The sequence below is a fragment of the Peromyscus maniculatus genome, chromosome 15, assembly GCF_049852395.1.
Source record: "Peromyscus maniculatus bairdii isolate BWxNUB_F1_BW_parent chromosome 15, HU_Pman_BW_mat_3.1, whole genome shotgun sequence".
Lineage (NCBI taxonomy): Eukaryota > Metazoa > Chordata > Mammalia > Rodentia > Cricetidae > Peromyscus > Peromyscus maniculatus.
Window position 1 is genome coordinate 70,192,147 of NC_134866.1, and position 21,149 is coordinate 70,213,295.

Sequence of the window (21,149 nt, forward strand, 5' to 3'; positions counted from 1 at the left end):
CTGCGAAGATGCTTCATCTGTGCCACGTGCTCCGCTGCCGCTGAGTCTTCCTGACTTGGACCCACATGCAGTTCAACTGTCCGCGTGCCTTGTCCCGTCTTCTCTGCTCTTGTTCTCACTAATCCTGCTATTGCCCTTCCTTCCTGTGATCTGCCTTTCCTCTTTTCCTGATGATGCTTCAGAAGTGAGTCTTTGGAAATACTGTAACTCTAGAGACACCCCCTTTCCCACTCTCCAGAAGTTGTATGTATGTAGATGTCACCTAAATCTTAATGAACCAGAAGTTCATTGTATCATTCCTTGCTTTTGTTGAGTAGGGTACTTTAAATATCAAGTATAATTAACAATAAAATACAACATCTAATATTGTCTGCAGACAGACACACACACACACACACACACACACACACACACACACACACACACACACAGCTTTAAAATTCAGATAGTAGAAATACTATTTCCCAGAATTAAAGGCATCAGATTTGTATAGTGGGATTGAGGGGATACTGCTTATTTATCAAAGTTCAAACAGTAAAAATTAAATTTCCTAAAAATGTAATTTTGAATGTTAAAGAGCAGAGAGTCTGAGCATTGCAAATGGAGCAAGGCCTTCGACAGTGCAAAAATAAAAGCAGCTAAACATGGAGAGGTGCCTGATGACTACTGGCTTCGATGACGCTCTCCTGCAGTCCTGGTGACTTTTCTGGTCTCGGCTATGGAACAAATTAAAACTTCTCAGCTTGAGTAACTAAAGGAGCTTTTTAAAACCTGCAACTCAGAAAGCTGAAAGCCCTGCAGCAGTTTCTGTTTGGACAGGGAGCAAAGGACGGCCTGTCACCTGTTGAATCTGTCTTCCGGTTTGTGAGAAATCCACTTGTTTAGCTAAGTGAGGACTTGATGGTTCGCCTGGCCATCAGAGACTAGTATGGTTTCCTAAAGGTCAAGGGATCGACAGGTAGGGACTAGAACTCATATTTTTATGGTGGTGCTGTTTTGTTTTTGACATAGAACTTTATGAGCTGGAGTTGGAGAGGCGCTGCCTGAGAGAGCCAGTGGCAGTATGTGTGGTGCCCCGTGGTGCCCACACTCTCCTTTTCTTTCTCAAGATAGGTTAAATGTGTTGCTCATGCTTAAACCTGCTGCAGCCTCTTTCCTCTGCCAACTTAGAGCTACTGTTGCGGGTTGTGACACAGATCCTGGGTCTCTTTCTCTCTCTCCCTCATCTCTCAAATTTGCAGAATTTTCTCTATGAGTGAGACTAGTGTAATTCATGAGTGTACATGCTAACATCTTTTTTTCTTTTTAAAACTGACATATAAATACTGACTATATTTATTTTAAAAGGTAATAATTTATATTTCTACTAATATAAGATAATCTATTAATATGGTACCTTATATTAATATTATATATTATATTAATATATTGAGTTTATTAATATAATATATTGATATAAGGTAATTTGTATTTCAAATTAGGGTAACATACCTATGTCAGATATTTGTCATTTCTCATGGTGAAAGAGGTCCGATGCTGTCGTGGGCTTTTGTGGCACCTGGGTGCTGTAACCTGCAGTCTGCTCCACCTTCCCAGACATGCTCTCCCTTCTCCTCAGTACAGCTCAGCACCTGCTGAGCAGTCTCCCCATCTCCATCTCCTCCCCACTTCATGCAAAATCAAACTACTTGCAACTTTAATCTAGAAATCCATGAAAGTGGTATAGATTTATCACAACACACTTTTCCTCCTAAAATCCCAAACAAGCTCTTGCTTGTTCCTTGACACCTGTACTTCTTTCTTCCCTCCCTCCCTCCCTCCCCACTTCCCTCCTCCTCTCTCCCTTCCTCCTCCTCCTCTTGATTGTTAGGGGGTGAGCTCAAAGCCTCCTACATGGTAGCTAAGAGAATCTCCAGTGAGCTGTATCTCTAGTCCTCACTAGACTTTTTATTTGGAACAGGATTTCACTGTGTTGCCTAATCTGGGCTCTAAAATGCCGTATAACCCAGGCTGACCTGAGAGTAGCATAAGACCCCTGTCTCAGCCAGCAGACTGCTGGCATTACAGGTGTGCACCACCATAGGTATCTCGTGTGTTTTGTTTCATTTGTGGTTCTGGGAGTGGAACTCACAGCCTCAGACCTGCTAGGCAAGCACTGCACCCCTAAGCTCTATCTAGGTCATTTTCTTAGACAAATATATTAATCTGTCTGCATGGACAGGTCAGAGGACTACTGCTGAGTCAGCAGAAATGTCACAAGCTATCAAGACGCCAGAAAGATAACAAAATACAGCATTTTAAGTTATTTTAGCAATGATAGCTGAGTAAGGTAAAGTATATATCTTCAATACCCTCTCCTAGAACAACTTTACATGAAAATATTTCTCATACAGTGCAGAAAAGGAATGCATGTGTATTCTTTAAGGAAAAGTTAGAAGTATTGCTTTAATGTTAGCTTTTTAAAGAATGTATACAATATATTTTTATCATTATTGTTAAGTCTCCCCAACTCCTCCTCCCAGATCCTCCCTACCCACCCTCTTCATGTTCATTTACTCCCCTGATGTCTCAAAACAAAAACTAGGCAAAACAAGTCAACAAAAAAGCAAAATCAAAACATATGCACAGAATAAAAAAGAAAAGAAAAAAAAACAAGGGAGAGAAAGAAAATCAATAGGCAAAAAATACAAGAAAGAAAGAAAGAAAGAAAGAAAGAAAGAAAGAAAGAAAGAAAGAAAGAAAGAAAGAAAGAAAGGAAAAGCACACAAAAAATCCAAACAAATATGGAGTTGATTTTACATTGCCTGAGTACTCCCACCAGGCATGTGGCCTGCCGTAGAGTGTGATTGCTATATAGAGTGTCGTTCCATTGGTGGAAATGGATTTTCCCTTTCCTAGCAGGTATCAATTTGAAAATCAATTCTTGGTTAGAGGTAGAACTTTGTGTCCACTCCCCTTCTCGGACACGCTGGACTTTTGTCTGGTTTAAACTTGTGCAGGTGTTGTGTGTGCATCAGTCCTATCGAAAGATGCTGTTTCCCTGGAGTCGTTGACCAGCTCTGGGTCATAAAATCTTTCTGCCTCCTCTTCTGCATAATTCCCGAAGCCTTGAGGTGAGGGTTTTGATGAAGACATCCAATGAAGGACTGAGTGTTCCAAAGGCTCTCACTCTCTGCACATTCTTCAGTTGTGGGCCTCATTGTTAATTTTCATCAACTGCAGGAATATTCATTAGGGATTATTTCATGGCAATGTTCCTTTAGGAGATAATAGTATTAGGTTTTTCCCTAGGCCCATGACCCATCTTGTCTTAGGTTTTAGTCATTTTAGTGGTATCACGTTCAAGTTCCATTTCATTGAGTGCGTCATAAATCCAGTCAGGAAGTGGTCACTTCCAAAACATTTGTGCCACTGTGGCACCAGTATACCTTGCAGGTAGGTCACTGTTGTAGGTTGCAAGGTTCGTAGCTGGGGCATTGGTGAGTACTTTTCTTCCCCGGTAGCATATAGAGTACCTTCTGGCACTGTGAAGACTAGTCTAGGCAGAGCGGGGAGCCTTCCAGTTGGCACCAGCTCGATTTCTCCGTGTTTGATGATGTAAGGAAGCTGTGTCTTCAGCAGTAGGGCCTTCCCTCAGTCTGTGGAGAGCAACCAACAGCCTTGCTAACAGCCTGTGACGTTGGGAGGGCCATTGAGCTCCTTTTGGCCAACAGTTCAACAAGATAGGGCCCTTTCCTGACACCGGAGGTTTGACTTGGTGGAATAAAAAGTCTAACTATGGCATTGTCCGCCCAGTACATGGTGATCCCATTTCAATTCCTTGCATCTGTGTATCCATTTGGGGAATTTTCTATAGTAGTGGGTTTCCATATGGCTTTTCAAAAGGCTTTAGTTGTCCCTCCCCATCTTTCTTCCTTTACCCTGCCCTTCTATCCCTTTCCCCATTTAATCATTTCATTCCATTTCCCTCTTATCTCTTTATAACACTATATTCTATTTCCCCTTCCCAGGGAGATCCCCTCTTTCCCCTGCTCCCTCACTAGCTATCTGCCCTGTTTTTATTCAGATTGAAACACATACCTGTAGCTGGAGTTTTCTCCCATCCTGCCTGGCCCATGGTCAGGACAAATCTCCCACAGCTGCTCAGACCCAACTGAGTAAACACACAGAGACTTATATTGCTTACAAACTGTATGACCACAGCAGGCTTCTTGTTATCTTATATCTTAAATTAACCCATTTCTATTAATCTATAACTTGCCATGTGGCTCGTGGCTTACCAGTACCTTACATCTTGCTTTTCATGGTGGCAGCTGGCAGCGTCTCTCTGACTCAGCCTTCCACTTCCCAGAATTCTCCTCTCTCCTTGTCCCACCTATACTTCCTGCCTGGCTACTGGCCAATCAGTGTTTTATTCATTAACCAATCAGAGCAACACATTTGCCATACAGAACATCTCACAGCACATACCTAAAGCTTGAAAGCTAAAGTCCGCTTAGAAGAGAACACATGCAAAACTTGTCTTAGGGGTCTGAGGTCTGGGCTGTCCCACTTAGGACAGTTGTTTCTGCCTCCATCCATTCACTTGAAAATTTTAGCTTTTAAATTGAGTCACCCTGGTACTCTATCCTAAGCTGTCAATCTCAGTTATTTATTTTCATAATCAGACATTTATTAAAGGTGATTGGACTGTTGTTACCATAGTACACACACACAAATAAGCATGTGTGTGTGTACTTACGGATATAAATCGACGTAAGTGAATTACTAGTCTTTACAGAATGTCATTCACTTATTTACACTGCTAGACCAGCAGACAGTATGGTGTTCATTCACAATCCAGAAGTGTGCGGTACACACCTCCATGTAGCAATTGCATGGTAGTAAAAGCTCGAGAAGCACTCTCATCTTCTTGAAAAGACCCATAATGTAAGTGACCAATTTTGATATTTAGAATAAATCCATAAATAATCATCCCGCTTGTGACTGCTCTATGGGATTAGCTTGCCAAAAACACATCAAAGAAACTAGATCTGTTATTACTTTACAGTTATTTTAATTAAGTGTTGATGATGATCGAATATCTCAGATGCATGGAAGATAAACTACATACTTATGCTGATCAGCAGAATATGCTAGCACAAGTATGTCATTTGTGAGCTAAATTAGTTTAGTACTAGTTAGAATTAAAATGTGGTAATCAAGAGTGTCTCATTCACTGGGGTGCCAGTGATGTCTGATGGAGACGTTCATGAAAAACAGAAAAGAAACCAAACAAATTAAGATGACTAAATTGTAAAAGGTCTGTAGATTCATTTGTATGTAACTTATGGACCATTACTTTTCTATAAAAAATTCAAGCATCTCATGGAATTATAAAGATATGTAAACATCTGTATATAAAGTGTGACTAAGATAAAATAAGGAATTCACACTACATTAATGATTTTCAAAGTAATATTCTAAAGTAGTATTTATTATTGGTAACATATAACTTCAAAAGAGTTAACGTACTTAAGTTTAATAAGAATTTATTTGCAAGTAAACAACAGAGTAGAAATCTACATAGAGAAGGTCATATGAAGAGACTTTAATTAACAAAACAAATATATAGTAACAAAAATAGCATTTTGTTTTTAAAAGAATATTTGTCCTTTGGTTAAACCTAGTAGTGAATATATTTTGGAAGCATTGCTAGCACTATGAATAATTGTATCCTGGCATTTTTTATTTTCTAAAAGTATGTTTTGTAGCTTCTAGAATAATCATGTCATATAATTATGCTGGACTCAGGCTCTGCTTAATACATACATTGGCCAAACTAGAGAAAAGAGTAAACTAGGCTAAAGTAATGGCCCCTCGGGACCGAGACAGAGACATTTAATCCTTATCTAATCATTGAAGTTATTGAAGACAGTTCATATTTTGCCAGAGCGTGTTTCATTTTACACCTCACATTTTTGTCTAAATGTTGTAGTATATAAACTACATTTTAAAAAATAACCTTTTTCTTATGTATCTTTTATGCTAAATACTGCATTTTAAGAAGACAAAATAGTGTATGTTCATACTGAAATGTTGAGTCCTGATAGAAAGAAATGTATTTTGAAAACAGGTTTCTAAGATGAGACTTAAGACTTACAGGCTTTTGAAATGTGTTTTGGGGGCTGGGGAGATGGTTCAGTTCAGTGAGTTCAGTGCCCAGAACCCATGTGAACAGCAGCTGAGTGCAGTGTACACACTGTATCCCGGCACTGGGGAGGTGGGGGCAGCTGGAACCTTGGGGCTTGCTTCAGCCCTGTCTGTGTGGTGAGTTCCTGGCCAGTGAGAGACCCTTGCTGAAAAAAATCGGGCAGCTCCTGTGGAACATCCAAGGTCATTCATTCACTGGCTTCCACACACATGCACCCACACAAATAAACAGATGCACATCTGCACAGAAAGTAACATGAATTACAGTGCAGTATTTTACTGTGAAAATGTCAGGATCCCGTTTGTAGGCGAGGCACTGGATGAGACAAGCTGCTGTTCAGAATTGTTAGTTTTCTTATGACTGGTCATTATTTTACAACTTGGCACCCAGGACTAATTGCAAAAACTCAGAAATAGTAGTAGAAAACAAAAGGTCTTTGTTTAGTTGACCTAAATTGTAACCTTTCTGTGTATAGTTAATATGGATATTGTCATTATAACTCTGGGGTATCTCTTTGTTCTAGTTCTTACTGGGCACTTTGGAAGTTAGTAATTTATCTTATCTAAGCAAACTCAGTTTGTTTTTTCCATCTGGACGTACTTTGCAGGTATCTTCTCACTAAACCAGACACACTCTCCCTGTGGTGTGGTCCATTCTTTACAATATCCGTTGGTATTATGTATTTTTAACAAGACAAGTACATTGACCAGGTGAGATTTTATACCAAACAGCCAAGCTTTGTCACATCCTCAGGTAGTTCTGAGTCCTCCATTAATGCTCTTTATGACTCGGTTACCGAATGATGTGAGGAATAAGCCAGATGTTTGCTGCAGCTTCTTCTGTACCTCCTTCCTCAGAGGCACTTGCCTTTCTTTCCTGGAGAACTCATAAAGTACCATGTTTTAACGGGCAGTTTTATTGTGATGGTAACACTCTTCTAATCACACCGTGTGCGTTTACCCCGCTCCCCTCCTGTGTTCTTCTCTGTCAGCATCTCTCTCAAAAAACAAAATAACCATGCCCAAAGTTTATATATTATCAAAACTCTACTCACAATGTTTAAGGAAAAAGAGGAAGAGCTTGTTCAATTCTTTTATTTCAATTATGGCGGTTCTTTTTGTCTGATGAACCAAGACCACATGCTAATTAGTGGTTTATATGCAAATTAACTTGCTTACTGGAAATACTGCTGCCTTTTCAGCTTTTCATGGTTGAATGGTGGCTGGGGGAAGGAAGGCCACATTAAGTGAATGGTCACACAGTTGCAGGGGCCTGTGAGGAAATGCTAAGTCAAGCAGTTGGTTTGTGTTGGGTGGTCCTAAGAATGAAGCATGTATGCATGCTATCCCCGTTCTGGTAGCAGAGTCAGAAGTAGGAAAACTAAAATGGTAATTAAGAAATTTGAACTTTGGTTTTCTTTCACATATAAAAAGGTTGATTTAATGAATTCTAAAAAGGAAAACCTCCTAGTTTAAAATGTATCAAAAAGCATATATATATATATATGATTATATAGGTCATATTTTATTATAAATGTAACAGAAAGGATAAGGAATAAATGATAATCTTCCCTTTAGAAAAGCAGTTTAAAAATTCTAAATAATTCTTGGGAGAATAGAAAATAGTAATACACCAAAACTTAATGACATTTATTCTTAAATACATTATGATCCTAAGTGACATAATTTTATTTCCTGAAAGACTGGCGGCAGTGAGCTGGTGTTCCTGTTAGGTATTGTCAGCCTTCTGTTTTGTCGGCACACAGTGATTTTCTAATATCATATATCTGTAGTCTTCCTGCTTTTCTTTAGCCCATTTCTTTTAGGTTTAGTCAGTTTGGGCTGCTATAACAAAAATACTGTAGATTAGATGATTTAAGCGACAGACTTATTCCTCATAGTCCTGATGCTAAGAATAGTCAAGATGAAGGAGCTGGGCTGAGGGCATAGCTCAGTTAGTAGAGTGTTTTGTCATATGTTTACATGAAGTAAGCGCCATCTTCTATCACCCAGTTAGCCTGGAATGGTGGCACACCTACATCCCAATACTCAGGAGATGGAGGCCAGAGAATCCTAAATTCAAAGTCATCCTCAGCTCCACAGCAAGTTTAAGGCTACTCTGAGCTATGAGATTCTGTCTCAAAAATAAAATACCCACAAAAAAACTAAAAATCCAAGCAGCCTTGTGTTCAGTTCCTTCTTAGTGGGCAGACAGCCATTTGCTCACAGTGGGGCAGTCATCTCTCTCTGCCTCTTCCTTAAGACAGCAGACTCTTCAGGACAGCTCCACCCCGACCCCACAGGCCGTCTTCAAATAGCTTTGCGCTGGAGATCCCGGATTCATCATAGGAATTCTGTGCAACACAAACACCCAAAGCACATGTTGATAATGGGAACACGCAGAAAGAACTTTGCGAGCCAGATGATCGTGTGTTATACAGGTGGACCAGTTGCAGAACTGGAAACCTTATCTAGCTTTGCAGTCACTTAGAGCTGCATTTTGATCCAGTAAGGACGATGCAGTCGGCTTCCCGGGAAGACAGAGTGAAGTATTATCCTCTTGGTGCTTTCATTGGCACTTGACATTTGCTGAAGAGAACATTCGATTTGTTCCAAATTAGAGGACTGGTGCATGGAGCATTTTTCCAGAAAATTATATCTTAGACTAATAATAACATGGTGAACCTTGAAGACTCCCAGGGAGAGAACAGTAAGCTTTATCTGCTTTGTTCACTGGCAGATCCGGCCACCTAAACCTGTGCCCTGTGAGTGACTTGTCAAATGAGGGACCCCATCACCGCATTCTCAGATCAGTCGGCACTTCTGTTGTGTCCCTGGTTGACCTCTAATGCCTCGTGACAGTGAGCGCCATTGTCTGTGGCTGTATTTCTTCCTTAACCATGCTTTTCTTTTACTCTAGAACACATGGTCATTTTCTCCGACTCTTTGATAAAGATGGCTTGTGTCTTAGAAACATATGCCTTTTTCCTCACCCCTCCCCACTCGTACACGACTTGAATGTCTACAGCTGCAAAGTATACGAGTCTTTGTATTTAAAGGCAAAGTGGAAAGGACTTATCCCAGAATCATGGATCCCTTGTTTAGTAAAGAATTTTAAAAATTATCTGTTCCAACTTCTTCATTTTAAGGTTAAGAAAACTGCAGCCCCCAGAGCTTACAGCTCAAGGCCAACCTACTAATTAGTTATGAAGCAAATACTAGCATCCAAGCTCTAGACTCACAGATTTTTTTTCACATACATTATAAATAACTTTTCCCAGGGATTTGATGCCCTACTTAAATCAAAAACCAAAATTAAACAAAACAAACTGCCTCAGATATAAAGAATAAGCTCATTTTCAGGGTTAAGGAGTCTTTGAAGAACATGTTTGTCCTAAATTAGGAATGCAGAGAGTACTAACATGTCTATGAACACGTGTAACTCACATTACCAGTGGATAATCTCTGGCCTAGATCAGTTTTTTACTGTAGCTTAATTTAAGTTGCCTTCCTAATGGTGAAGTACAGATGCCAGTATAGAATTCGCTCAGCTGATCCGTTGCAGACAATCTGGTCCTCTAATGCTGTGTTTGCTAAGCTAACTCATTGGACAGTCAAGACTTAGGTGGCTGTTAGCTACCTTAGAGTTAGGATTGGTCTGAACATTTAGAATTTATATCAGCACCAATTTTAAAGAAAGCTTTCACCAAAGCATTCTTTTTTTTTTTTTTTTTTTTGGTTTTTCGAGACAGGGTTTCTCTGCGTAGCTTTGCGCCTTTCCTGGAGCTCACTTGGTAGCCCAGGCTGGCCTCGAACTCACAGAGATCCGCCTGGCTCTGCCTCCCAAGTGCTAGGATTAAAGGCGTGCGCCACCACCGCCCGGCCACCAAAGCATTCTTTATGACTTAGAAATATTTCTAAAAATCAAAATGAGCTAGACTTATTGTCATGTATGCTTTGTGAAGATACTTGATTTGTGACTCCCTCCTCCGTCTCCTTTCCTTTCCTCTCTCCCTGTCTCCTGTCCTTCCTGCCTTTACCAAAATGCAAAGTGATTTTTTTGGAGGAAGGCATATGAGGAAATAAGTTGTCTAAGCCAGTCTATATCTCTCAATATTGTCTTACAAGGACCTATACATCCCTAGTCACTACATAGTGATGCTCTCTCCCAGCAGCCTCAGGTAACTTCTGTAAGACAGATAGAAAGGTATGCATAATCTCATTCAAATAGACTGATTCATAATTCAGTCTAGAGGTCAAATATTCCATGACATTAACACTGTGACATCTTTTCACATTGGGTGATCATATCATTCCCAAGTGCTATATTTCAAATAAGGTACTGAACAGTTATTTACCCCAACATTTGGTATTTAGTGATACTTTTCACATTTTTTTTTTTAACTTTACTCCATTTCCAACTGATTTTATCGTAAGTAGGAATTATTAGTAGGTTATATTTATTTCTCCATATTTCAGTAAACTGATATTATACCTTGAATTTATGACTTATATCATGAAACATCACTTTGTAAAGAAAGGCAACTATTATAGAACTAATAATATAGTACCTAATTAGTAAATTTAGAAGTGAATCCAGAATTGACCATTGTAATTGTGTAAGTAAAATTGGATAATTTAGAAAAGAACAGAGCCTGGATATTGGAGTAAGCTTCTAGCTGGTAGCATGGAGTTACTTATCAAGTCACTTAGAATAGCTTCTCCAGTGAAGAGGAGAGCAGACTCTGGTCACGTCCATGAAAGCTAAACCTTTTTATAATCAACTTTGTTAACATAGGAAAGTCTACTTAAGGTCTAGCAGCTGGAGGTAACTCTATTACCTGAACAGTCCTCCACTTCTGCCCAGTCAGTGGTCTCCTGGGAACACAGTGACACACAAGAGCGCAAAGAGCAAAGCAAGCCGCCTATTCATCGTAACCTTCATTTGTTGGCTTCTTAGATGGAAAAATAGACTATAGAAACAGATCTGCATGGCAGAGCTTTCTCGAGAGTTATTGCTGCAGACCTGATTTCTGATTTATAAAAGGTATAAATGCAAGGTTCAATAAAGTAAAATGTTGTGAACTTGATATACTTGCTATCTACTAAATTGACTCTTAGTATACATTAAACTAGTCTTGATATTTTAATTAATATGCAGCCCATTAGAAATAAACACTTGCTTATTTTATATGTAAAGGATCTTATATTTAAGAAATAGTATTAATATATAAATCAGAAAAATTATAATTACTTTGCTAGTGATTAAAAGTATAATAAAATATAAATTTTGAATAATTTAGTGGCCTCTAAAAAATGAACACCCAAGTCTAAGGAGTCAAGTATTAGACACTTCCCTGTAGGCATTGGCTGCAAAGACACTCCCAGATACTCAGTTTCCTACTGAAAGATTTAACCCAACTTAGAGGAACCTGCGTTTCCTCCAACAACATAAATTAGCATGACTTTTAAAAGAAGACAATTTCCCTTTTGTTTAAATGTATAGAGTTCAAAATATGCTACAATCAAAATATGGAAAGGAGTTTTACCTTTAAAGTTTATAGTTAATAACAAACTCACAATGGGAAAAAGCTAACAAAGTATTTTTGACCATAGACGACTCTTAGAAAACAAAGTTCTTTGCAATCTTATAGGGAACAGCCATGAAGGAATGAAATTTGACTTTAAATTTTTATTGAAAACTGATAATAAAGATTTATAATATATTCAAAAGTATACATTCAGAACTTATCTTGTATACTGCAGTAACCATCAAGCCTCCTCTTCAAATAGTTATGGGTTCTTTATTTTGTCTTTGGTATCCTTATTTTAGAAATTTATATTTTGAATTGTATAGTTAATAATCTTTTATGGTTTCATATTTTCTTTGGAAAACTTTCAGATATTCTACAAAATAAAAAACAGGATGACGCTTTCCTTGGAAGGTTTCATTCTGCTGAAAACAGCCACATAGGAAAATAAATTGATGTATGATTTGTATTAATTCTGAATTTTTGAAATAGTTTGTTTTTAGATTTGTATTTTACATTGTCCTGATTTGTGGTTTGTTTGTTTGTCTTCAATAGCCTTTTATGTCCCCTCGGTACCCTGGAGGCCCAAGACCCCCACTGAGGATACCTAATCAGGTAAGATGTCTGCGCTACTTAAATTTTTTAAGAAGATCTTGGAAATATCGGATCTAACAGCATCTGTTATCTCCACTTGCTGCTGCTCTGTAACGTGTGGTCTGCTTGAAGGTTGCAGAGGCAGCCCCTGTGCTGACTGACTTTCTGGGAAGTGTTCGTGGAACACAGATCATGGATATCCCCATGCTTCATCAGTGACTCTCTACATACCTTTATAGATTGGAGGAGTCATAGTGTGTGTGGCTTGGAACCCTGTAGTATATACTATCTACGTATTTCCAGAAAATGATGGGCTGACTTCTGGAGCTAATTTTGCTAAATGTTGGTCATCCTCTCAGTGAAATTGTCTATAACATACTTTGATTTATTTTCTATGGTATAAAATTCCTATACATTGTGTCTTGATATAATGGCATGTCAACACATAACTAGCTGCATCTTGAAGGGCTAAGTCTAAATATTTAACAATAAATCTTACAGGGTGTGTGTGTGTGTGTGTGTGTGTGTGTGTGTGTGTGTGTGTGTGTGTGTGATCTTCCAGTTTTTTATTTCAAGAGTTCTAAGTTTCTAAATATTTCATTTTCATGTGGTTTTTAATCAACACTATAGGTTCTTATTTACTAAAAAGAACAAGGCACCTTTTTATTTGTAAAGAGTTTACGGTTGAGTTTTATGATGTGGTGTGTAGACTTGAATGTTGTAAAAGAAGAGATTTGATGCTTAACAGTATGTCATTTGTCAGTTTTATCCCAGAATAAAATAATTTTAAGTTCTCTTTTCCATTCTTTACTTTTTATTTCTGTATTTTTCGCTATCAAAAATGGAACAAGAAAGTTGCACTTATTAATCACTTGTAGCAACAAAAGTTTGGTTTTCTTATCCAAATTGTTACTGAAATTTTGCTGAGCCTGGCATTGATAGTGCACATCTTTAATTCCCGCACCCAGGAGGCAGAGACAGACAGATTTCTGTGAATTTGAGGCCAGCCTGCTCTACGTAGTGAGTTCCATAGCATCCAGAGCTGTGTAGAGAGACCCTGTCTTAAAAACACAAAAATAAAGGAAGGGAGAGGAGGGGAGAAGAGAAATGATGCTATCTAAATCTTTGAAGTGCCCCAGATTTCTGGCATTCTCTGTGTGGGATGCTGCAGGAAGTGCCAGCCCCCAGGTTCTCCTCCTGGGGAAGGAAGCAGAAAAGCCAGCACCAGCTTGTCCCTGATTTGGGCTCAGCAGTCCTCATATGTCCCTTGCAGACTGAATGTGCATTTGTTTCTTGGGTCAGAGAACAGGCCATGAGACAGTAGAGAAGTACATAGATGCCACCGTGTAGGAACCTTGTTTTTCCGTGTGGATGAACCTGGGTGTATCAACAGACACTTACATAGGGCATGAACCTTTTAATTTTCATTTTTTAAGAATGAAACCTTATACCTTCTGTTGGAGTCTTCATGGTGTTTCCCTAGCATTATATTTTGCATATATCTAGGAGAGTTCTGAAAATCTGAATTAGGAAACTGAAATTCCAGCATAAATATGTTACGAAAATATCTTTATCCTTGTGATGATGAAAACATGATGTAATTACTAGAATTCTAGTCATGTGAAGCCATTCCAGTGTCATGTATATGACACCATGGGGCACGCACGAGGACTGCGGGGCATTCATGGGAACCATGGAGCATTCACGGGAACCACGGGGCATGCACGGGGACCGCGGGGCATGCACGGGGACCACGGGGCATGCACGGGGACCGTGGGCGAATCCTAGAACCCGTCTAAAAGCTGGATTTGATTAGTGGTTCTGACATTGTGGAAATTGGAAGTAGAGATGAGGGAATCTTCAAGAGAAGCTGGCTAGCGAGACTGTTGACCCCATTGGCTAGCTCTACATTCTGTGAAAGACCCTGCCTCGGTAATTAAAAGACATCGGCAATTGAAAGACATCGGCATCCACCTCTGTCCTCACCATATTGTGCTTACATGTGCATTCACACACATGTACTCACATGTGATAACATGCATACACATATTCACAGACAGTATGAATGCACACACACAAGATACTGTGTTAAGTCTCATAATCTATAAAAAATTAACAAAATACAATACACATTGAAACAACCTATATTTACATAGATCGTTTAAATTTTTGTTTATGGCAGAATTTCACTCAACAGCCCAGGTTGACCTCAAAATCTTGATCCTTCTGCCTCATCCTCCTGAGCGCTCAGGTTAAGGTGGAGTCTGGTATTTGAAAGTTCTTGAAAACAACCAAGTAATGACTGTTTTTATAAAGAAGTAATCAGAAATCGAAAGTAACAGATCTTACTGTAAGGGTGTTTTCCTGTAGAACTTGACAGCATTTCCGTTGATGCATTTTGAACATTACATTCTTTACAAGTGGCTCCTCTCCACCCTCCTGCCTCAGCCTTCCACTGAATTATGTTAACTCAGACATCCGTTATCTAAACTTAGGTTAATTTTCATTTTCACTATTTTTGATATAATCACATTAATAGTTTAAATAGTGTTGTTTTGGATGCGTTTAATATATTTAAGTGAATAACCTGTTCAGACAGATGCTTTTCAACTAAACTATTTCTTAATTAAAGCAGAATTGGCATTTTTGTTTCTAATTGTAATAACATCTATTGAGCAAATATATTAACATTTTATATTTATGCTTTATTTAAGTTGATTATAATATAATGAAATGTTTTTCTTGTTAGTAGAGTATACAAAGTAGAAACAGAAAGTGAAGCATCCCTTTTCATTGGCCTTGGCTAGTCATTTGGAATATGTGAAAAGTACTCTTTAATGAACAGGACCTTTACAATTTATATTTACTAATTATTAAGTTACATATTTTAGTTTTTCTGAAATATTTTTATGGTTCTGTATTAACTCTACAACAGCTTATACTATTTGCTATGCTATTTATTGATAGGACTGGGTATTTGGAATATGTTATGGAGCCAGTGTGTTGAAAATACAGAAATGGGCAATCATGTCTAAAATGGTAAGAGATAGCAAAAGTATACAATATTCTCTATAAAAAAGTATAGAGAATAAATGTATATGAAGAGATTCATGGAGCAAAAATTAAATCCACAAAATACCTGTGGCTCACAGTTTTATGCCGGAACTGATTCCTCTCAGAAGGGGCCCTCTTCAGTTGTTGAAACATCCATAACCTTAAGTGAAGTAGCTCTTCGTATTTTCGTATTTCTCATGTATAAACTGCCTGAACATAAAAGTCCACAGCATTTATCCAACACTGTTATGCAGTCCAAACAATATATAAACTGTTCATGGTTGAGTGAAGAATAAGCTATTGTTGCTGGGCAGTGGTAGCACACACACACTTTTAATCCCAGCATTCAGGAGGCAGAGGTAGGTGGATCTCTGTGAGTTCAAGGCCAGCCTGGTCTACAAAGAAATTTCCAGGACAGGCTCCAAAGCTACACAGAGAAACCCTGTCTTGAAAAACAAAAAACAAAACAAAAGAATAAGCTGTTGTCTATGTCTTATTGCCTTTAATTCTCACCATTCTTAAAATAGATATGTGAGTTGAGAGTACATGGAGCCCACCCTATTGTCCATTTTATATGCCAAGGTTAAATTTAATTCTCTACAAACATTTGAACATAGTATCCAGATCTTCAGGAATAACTGTCAAATATAGATGAGCAGTTAAAGTATGACGCAAATAGTGAAATTGTATATGTATGTTAAAAATAACCTGTGGAATAAAATCTACTCAAGTGCTGATGCGAATGTATTAACCAATGTAAGAAATGCATCATTGCAGCCATGTCATTGTACAAGCTCGTTCCCATCACATACACTCACATTGTGCAAAAGAAGACTAAGGACCATATCCTTTATTTCTGAGTGGTAGGATTATGAATGATTTTGCTATTTGAAAATTTCAGTGTGTCTATAGTTCCCATTGAGCAGGTTCTGTACCTGTAGTTAGAGAAAACACTAACTGTATATATAAAGGAATGAAAATGTTATAGTTTGAATAAGATTAACCTTCTTAAATATTTAATGCATTATTCCTTTAATGGGAAGAAAACAGATAGAATGGACACTAAGGATAAGTTAATCCTAAAAAGACTTAATGACTTTTTATGGAATACCCAGGGGCCCAAAGGTAGCTAAGTCCAGAGTGGGATATCTGAGGCAAAAAATCTATATACACTATGCAGTGTGTGTTATGTGTGTTGATTTTATTCCTCTAAGACAAAATTCTATCAATACAGCTATAGCTCTATCAGGCATTCAGGACAAGAATAAATCTAGATGAACCAACCTCTGTATCCATCTACTTTATTTCTCTGGGATGAAATCGTGTCTTCATAGCTTCAGTTCTGTCTGGTTCCCTACTTCATAGTCCTGCTAACGACTAAACTCCTGTGCTTCCAGCCTCATCTTCATCCTCTGTATCCTCTTTCTCCATTTCTGCTACTCTCTACTCCTGGCACTCAGAAAACTCTGCACGAGATCTGCTCACCCTCTACAGAACCTCTGTCATCCTCTCTTCTGTCTGTCTCACCATGCTGTTCTGTCCCTTTCTACAGAAAATGCCTGCCCTTTCTTTCCCTGAGCACAGCATACAGTTCTCTGCCTCCTCAGGAACATTCCTCCACTCTACCTTCCACCTTCATATGTAAAAACCTCTTTTGTTCTCAGTCAGTTGCTATGGAGAGCCACCAGGCCTCAAGGGGAGGGAATGGTCTGAGCTTCATTTGCACAAGAAGCAAAGCTATGCATCTACAGCCAGCTTGTCCCCTAGGCTCACCAGGGGAGTTAGTTAGTAACCTAGGAATTCAGCAGGTCTGGAAATATTTGGGCATGCAAGAATTTCATAGTGGAAGACAGCTGAAATTTTAAAGGTTGGATAGCACCAACTATTCATAATAATTGGCTTGCCTCTTGACAGACCCTTGGTGGGTCAAAGTTATGCCTCTGTCATTCTGTCTTTATCAATATAGCTGCCTCTACTTAGGTTCTTTCTACTTAGGATTGCGTTGCTATTCATGGTTGGCTTAGTTGGGGTTTCTTTTCCTGTGATTAATCTGAATCTCTATAATATATTCTTGCAGCCTGCAAGAACTTTTCAGATAAGAAAAAAAAAATCAGCTGACATTTGAAGCAAAGCAAGAGATGTTTAGACAGTGGCAATCCCATCTCCTGAGAGGCAGGGGCAAGAGGGTGCCATGAATGCAAGGTCAGCCTAGGCTGCATAGTGAGGTTTTTGTCTCAGAAAGCAAAAATGTAGACATTCACTGAAAAGTTGAAATTTTACTATAGCACCGTCTACCCAAGTTGCTTACATTTCAGACAGACTGCACACTCTTCACAGCATGCTTTCTTACTGAGGGGAAGCACTGCTTCATGCCCCCTTTGCAGGTATTCTTTAAATCCTCGTTCAACTTTTTGCATATGAAGTTTGGCTTTGATTTAGTGCTATCAGAATGAAATGTAAGACGTTTTCAGATGCATCCAGAGGGATGCCTTCCACTGAGAAGGTAACATGGCCGCGCTGCTGCCACTGTGGAAAGTCTCAGTATCTGACCTTACACAGAAACCCAGTGCACCTGCTCAGTGTAAGGCTAACGGCAGAACAGGCAAAGCTGCCTCCCTGGCCGGTTCAGAAGGCCACTCTCGATCATAGAATCCCCTTACTTCATGGGAATTATACTAATCTTGTTTGAAATAATTATTTGAAGTTTAACTAAAAGAATATTATTTCCTTATGATTTTGAATTTGAGTTATATTGGTATATATGTGTTTCCCCCAATTATTTCTCCTCTTGTAAGACAGAGGAAGAAAAAAAAAGCGCAATATGTTTGAAAACAAAACAAAACATTACATTCTCTTCCCAACCCAAGAAAAGCTCACACTGTGGATCCAGCCTGGGCTTCCCAGATCAAGTCATTGGTTCTATTGACATTTTCTGGTACAATGTGTGTTTCAGACACATCATATTCCTTTGTGTCCTAGTCATTTTGTCTTAGGTGCATTTGTAAGAGTGCATTGTGACACACTTGGTTAGAAATGTAATAATCTATACAAAATCCACCTCAGAAAAAGATACTTGGTGAGATCTATAGATATGGGCACCATTTCAGTGAAGTCATAGATCAGTGACTCTACTATTGAAAATCCATTTTAACTTTTAGTTTTTATTTTTAAATTAGCATGCAAGCTATTAGATCTTTTAAATCATTGTTTTTCTTTTCTGTTTTTTTTTTTTTAACCTTTTAGAGCTTTATTAGGAGGTGGGGAGAGAGAGAGAGAGTTTTTTTTTTTTTTTTTTTTTTTTTTGGTTTTTCAAGACAGGGTTTCTTTGTGTAGCTTTGCGCCTTTCCTGGAACTCACTCTGTAGCCCAGGCTGGCCTTGAATCCACAAAGATCCACCTGAGTGCTGGAATTAAAGGTGTGTGACACCACCACCCAGCTTTTACGTCATTTTTTTAACCAAGTGTGTGAGTAAACTCTCTATCCCACTTATCTGCCTGGTCCTCCCCCCACCCCACCCCAGCCTCCTCACCCCAGACCCTTTGCCCCTTTCCTGTCCTGTGTGTGCATTTGCCCACCTCCATTTCCTTATCACCTGTTTTACCCTCTTTCATCTCCTTCCTACTGCGTGTTGGGCCTGAGCCATGTTTACACAAACGCATGCTACATCACATCACATGTTTGCATGCACATATGTTACAGTCCAGGATTCACACATGAGACAGGACATGCTTTTTTTCTGCTTGCATTTGAGTCACCTCAGTTAATAGTATACTTTCCAAGTCTATCCATTTCCTTGCAAAGTCCATGATTTCTCTTTTTGTTATAGCTGAGCAATACTTCACTATGTACCACATATTCTTTATCCATTCCTTGGTTAGTGGACATCTACCATGGTTCTATTTCCTTGCTATTGTGAATAGAATAATAATAATAAACACAGATAAGCAAGCATATCTGCCATAGGATATGGATTCCTCTAGGCATGTGCCTGGGGTTGGTGTAGCTGAGCCATACAGTAGTTATAGTTTTAACTTTTGGGGAAACCTACACACTGATGTGGTAGTGTTGCTCCACGGGAATGTATAAAGCTTCTTTCATTAGAACCGCACCGTTTTTTGTTGGATTCCTTGATGATAGCCATTCTGACCAGCGTGAGATGGTGTCTCAAAGTAGTTTTAAATTGCTTCCTCTGATGACTAGGGATTTTTGAACTCTTTAAAAAATATTTACTAGCCAATTGTCTGTCTTTCTTTCTTTCTTTCTTCCTCTCTCTCTTTCTTTCTTTCCCTTTCTTTCTTTCTCTCTCATTCTTTTATTTCTTTCTCTTTTCTTTCTTTCTCTATTTCTCTCTTTCTTTTTCTCTTTCTTTCTTTCTCTCCCTCTTTCTTCTCCTTTCCCTCCCTCCCCCCTCCCTCCCTCCCTCCCTTTCCTTCTTTCTTTTCTTTCTCCTTCCTTCCTTCCTTCCTTCCTTCCTTCCTTCCTTCCTTCCTTCCTTCCTTCCTTCCTTCCTTCCTTCCTTCCTTCCTTCCTTCCTTTCTTTCTTTCTTTCTTTCTTTCTTTCTTTCTTTCTTTCTTTCTTTCTTTCTTTCTTTAACTGTTGATTTCATTAGCCCATTTGTTGATAGCCAAAATTTTCTTTGGTGTGTGGTTTAATTTTTGTAGTTCTTTATAAACTGTGGATATTGGGCCATTTGTCAAAAATTAGGTGTCTGTTAGCATCGTTGTTTGATTTCTAGGTCCTGTGTTCTGTTACACTGCTTTGCCTTTCCATATCCCTGTGTCCTTCTGTCTTTGTCTATATAGCTGCCTCCACTTAGGTTCTTTCTACTAGGATTGCATTGCTATTCATGGCTATTCATGGTTGTCTTAGTTGGGGTTTCTTTTCCTGTGATTAAAACACATGACATGCAACAACTTCAGGAAAGTATTTATTCCATGTGACTTCCAGGTCACAGTCCATCACTTGGGAAGTCAGGGTAGGAACTCAAGGCAGGAACGGAAGTAAGAGCTGTGAAAGAGTGCTAGAGTGTGATGGTTTCCTCCTCGTAGCTTGCTGAGTCTGCTTTCTTATAGCACCTAGGACCACCAGTCTAGGGCTGGAGCCACATACAGGAAACTGGATCCATGCATATCAATTGAGAAAATGTACAATACATGACTACAGACCAGTCTGATGGAGACATATTCTCAGCTAAGGATCTACCTTCCCAAATAACTCTAGTTTGACATAAAAGTAGCCAGTACAGTTGAGTTCTTGTGAAGTTGGCACAAAAACACGTGACTATTCAACTAGAACCTTCAAGATGGCATATTAACATTCCTTTTACAATCTAAAACCTTCCAACTTTTTAAAGTCCCACAGCCTTTCAAAATTCAAACACTTCAAAAATGCAGTCTCTTTAAAACATCCAAAGTCTTTTTTAAAGTTCAAAGTTTCTAGAAAATATCCAGAGTTTCTCAGTAATATCCAAGCATAAAATATTCCAAGTCTCTCTAAAATTCCAAGGTCTCTCAGCTGTGGACTCCTGTAAAATCAAAACTAAACTACGTGCTTTCTTTTTTTTGTTTGTTTTCTGGACAAAGCGTCCTTTATAAGAGTACAGAAGCTCTCCAGTGTCTAATAGTTGCAAACTTTAGAGACACATAATAAGGCAAAGTATTCTACCTGGATTTTGACTTACTGCATTTTTAAATTTTTATTTATTTATTTTACATCCTGGCCGCAGTCTCCCCTCCCTCCAATCCTCCTAGTTGTTCCACCCATCCCCCAATCCACTC

General features: G+C 38.8%; 1 protein-coding gene across 8 annotated transcripts in view; it reads left to right on the top strand.

Annotated features, from left to right (window-relative positions):
- Positions 1 to 21,149, top strand: part of Ssbp2 (single stranded DNA binding protein 2) — a 259,573-nt gene that overhangs the window by 189,906 nt on the left and 48,518 nt on the right. For all 8 annotated transcript variants that reach the window (XM_076552045.1, XM_076552046.1, XM_076552047.1 and 5 more), the window contains one exon: positions 12,279 to 12,338. In XM_076552045.1, coding sequence (XP_076408160.1) covers positions 12,279 to 12,338 — 60 coding nt within the window. The remainder of the gene's footprint in view (positions 1 to 12,278; positions 12,339 to 21,149) is intronic.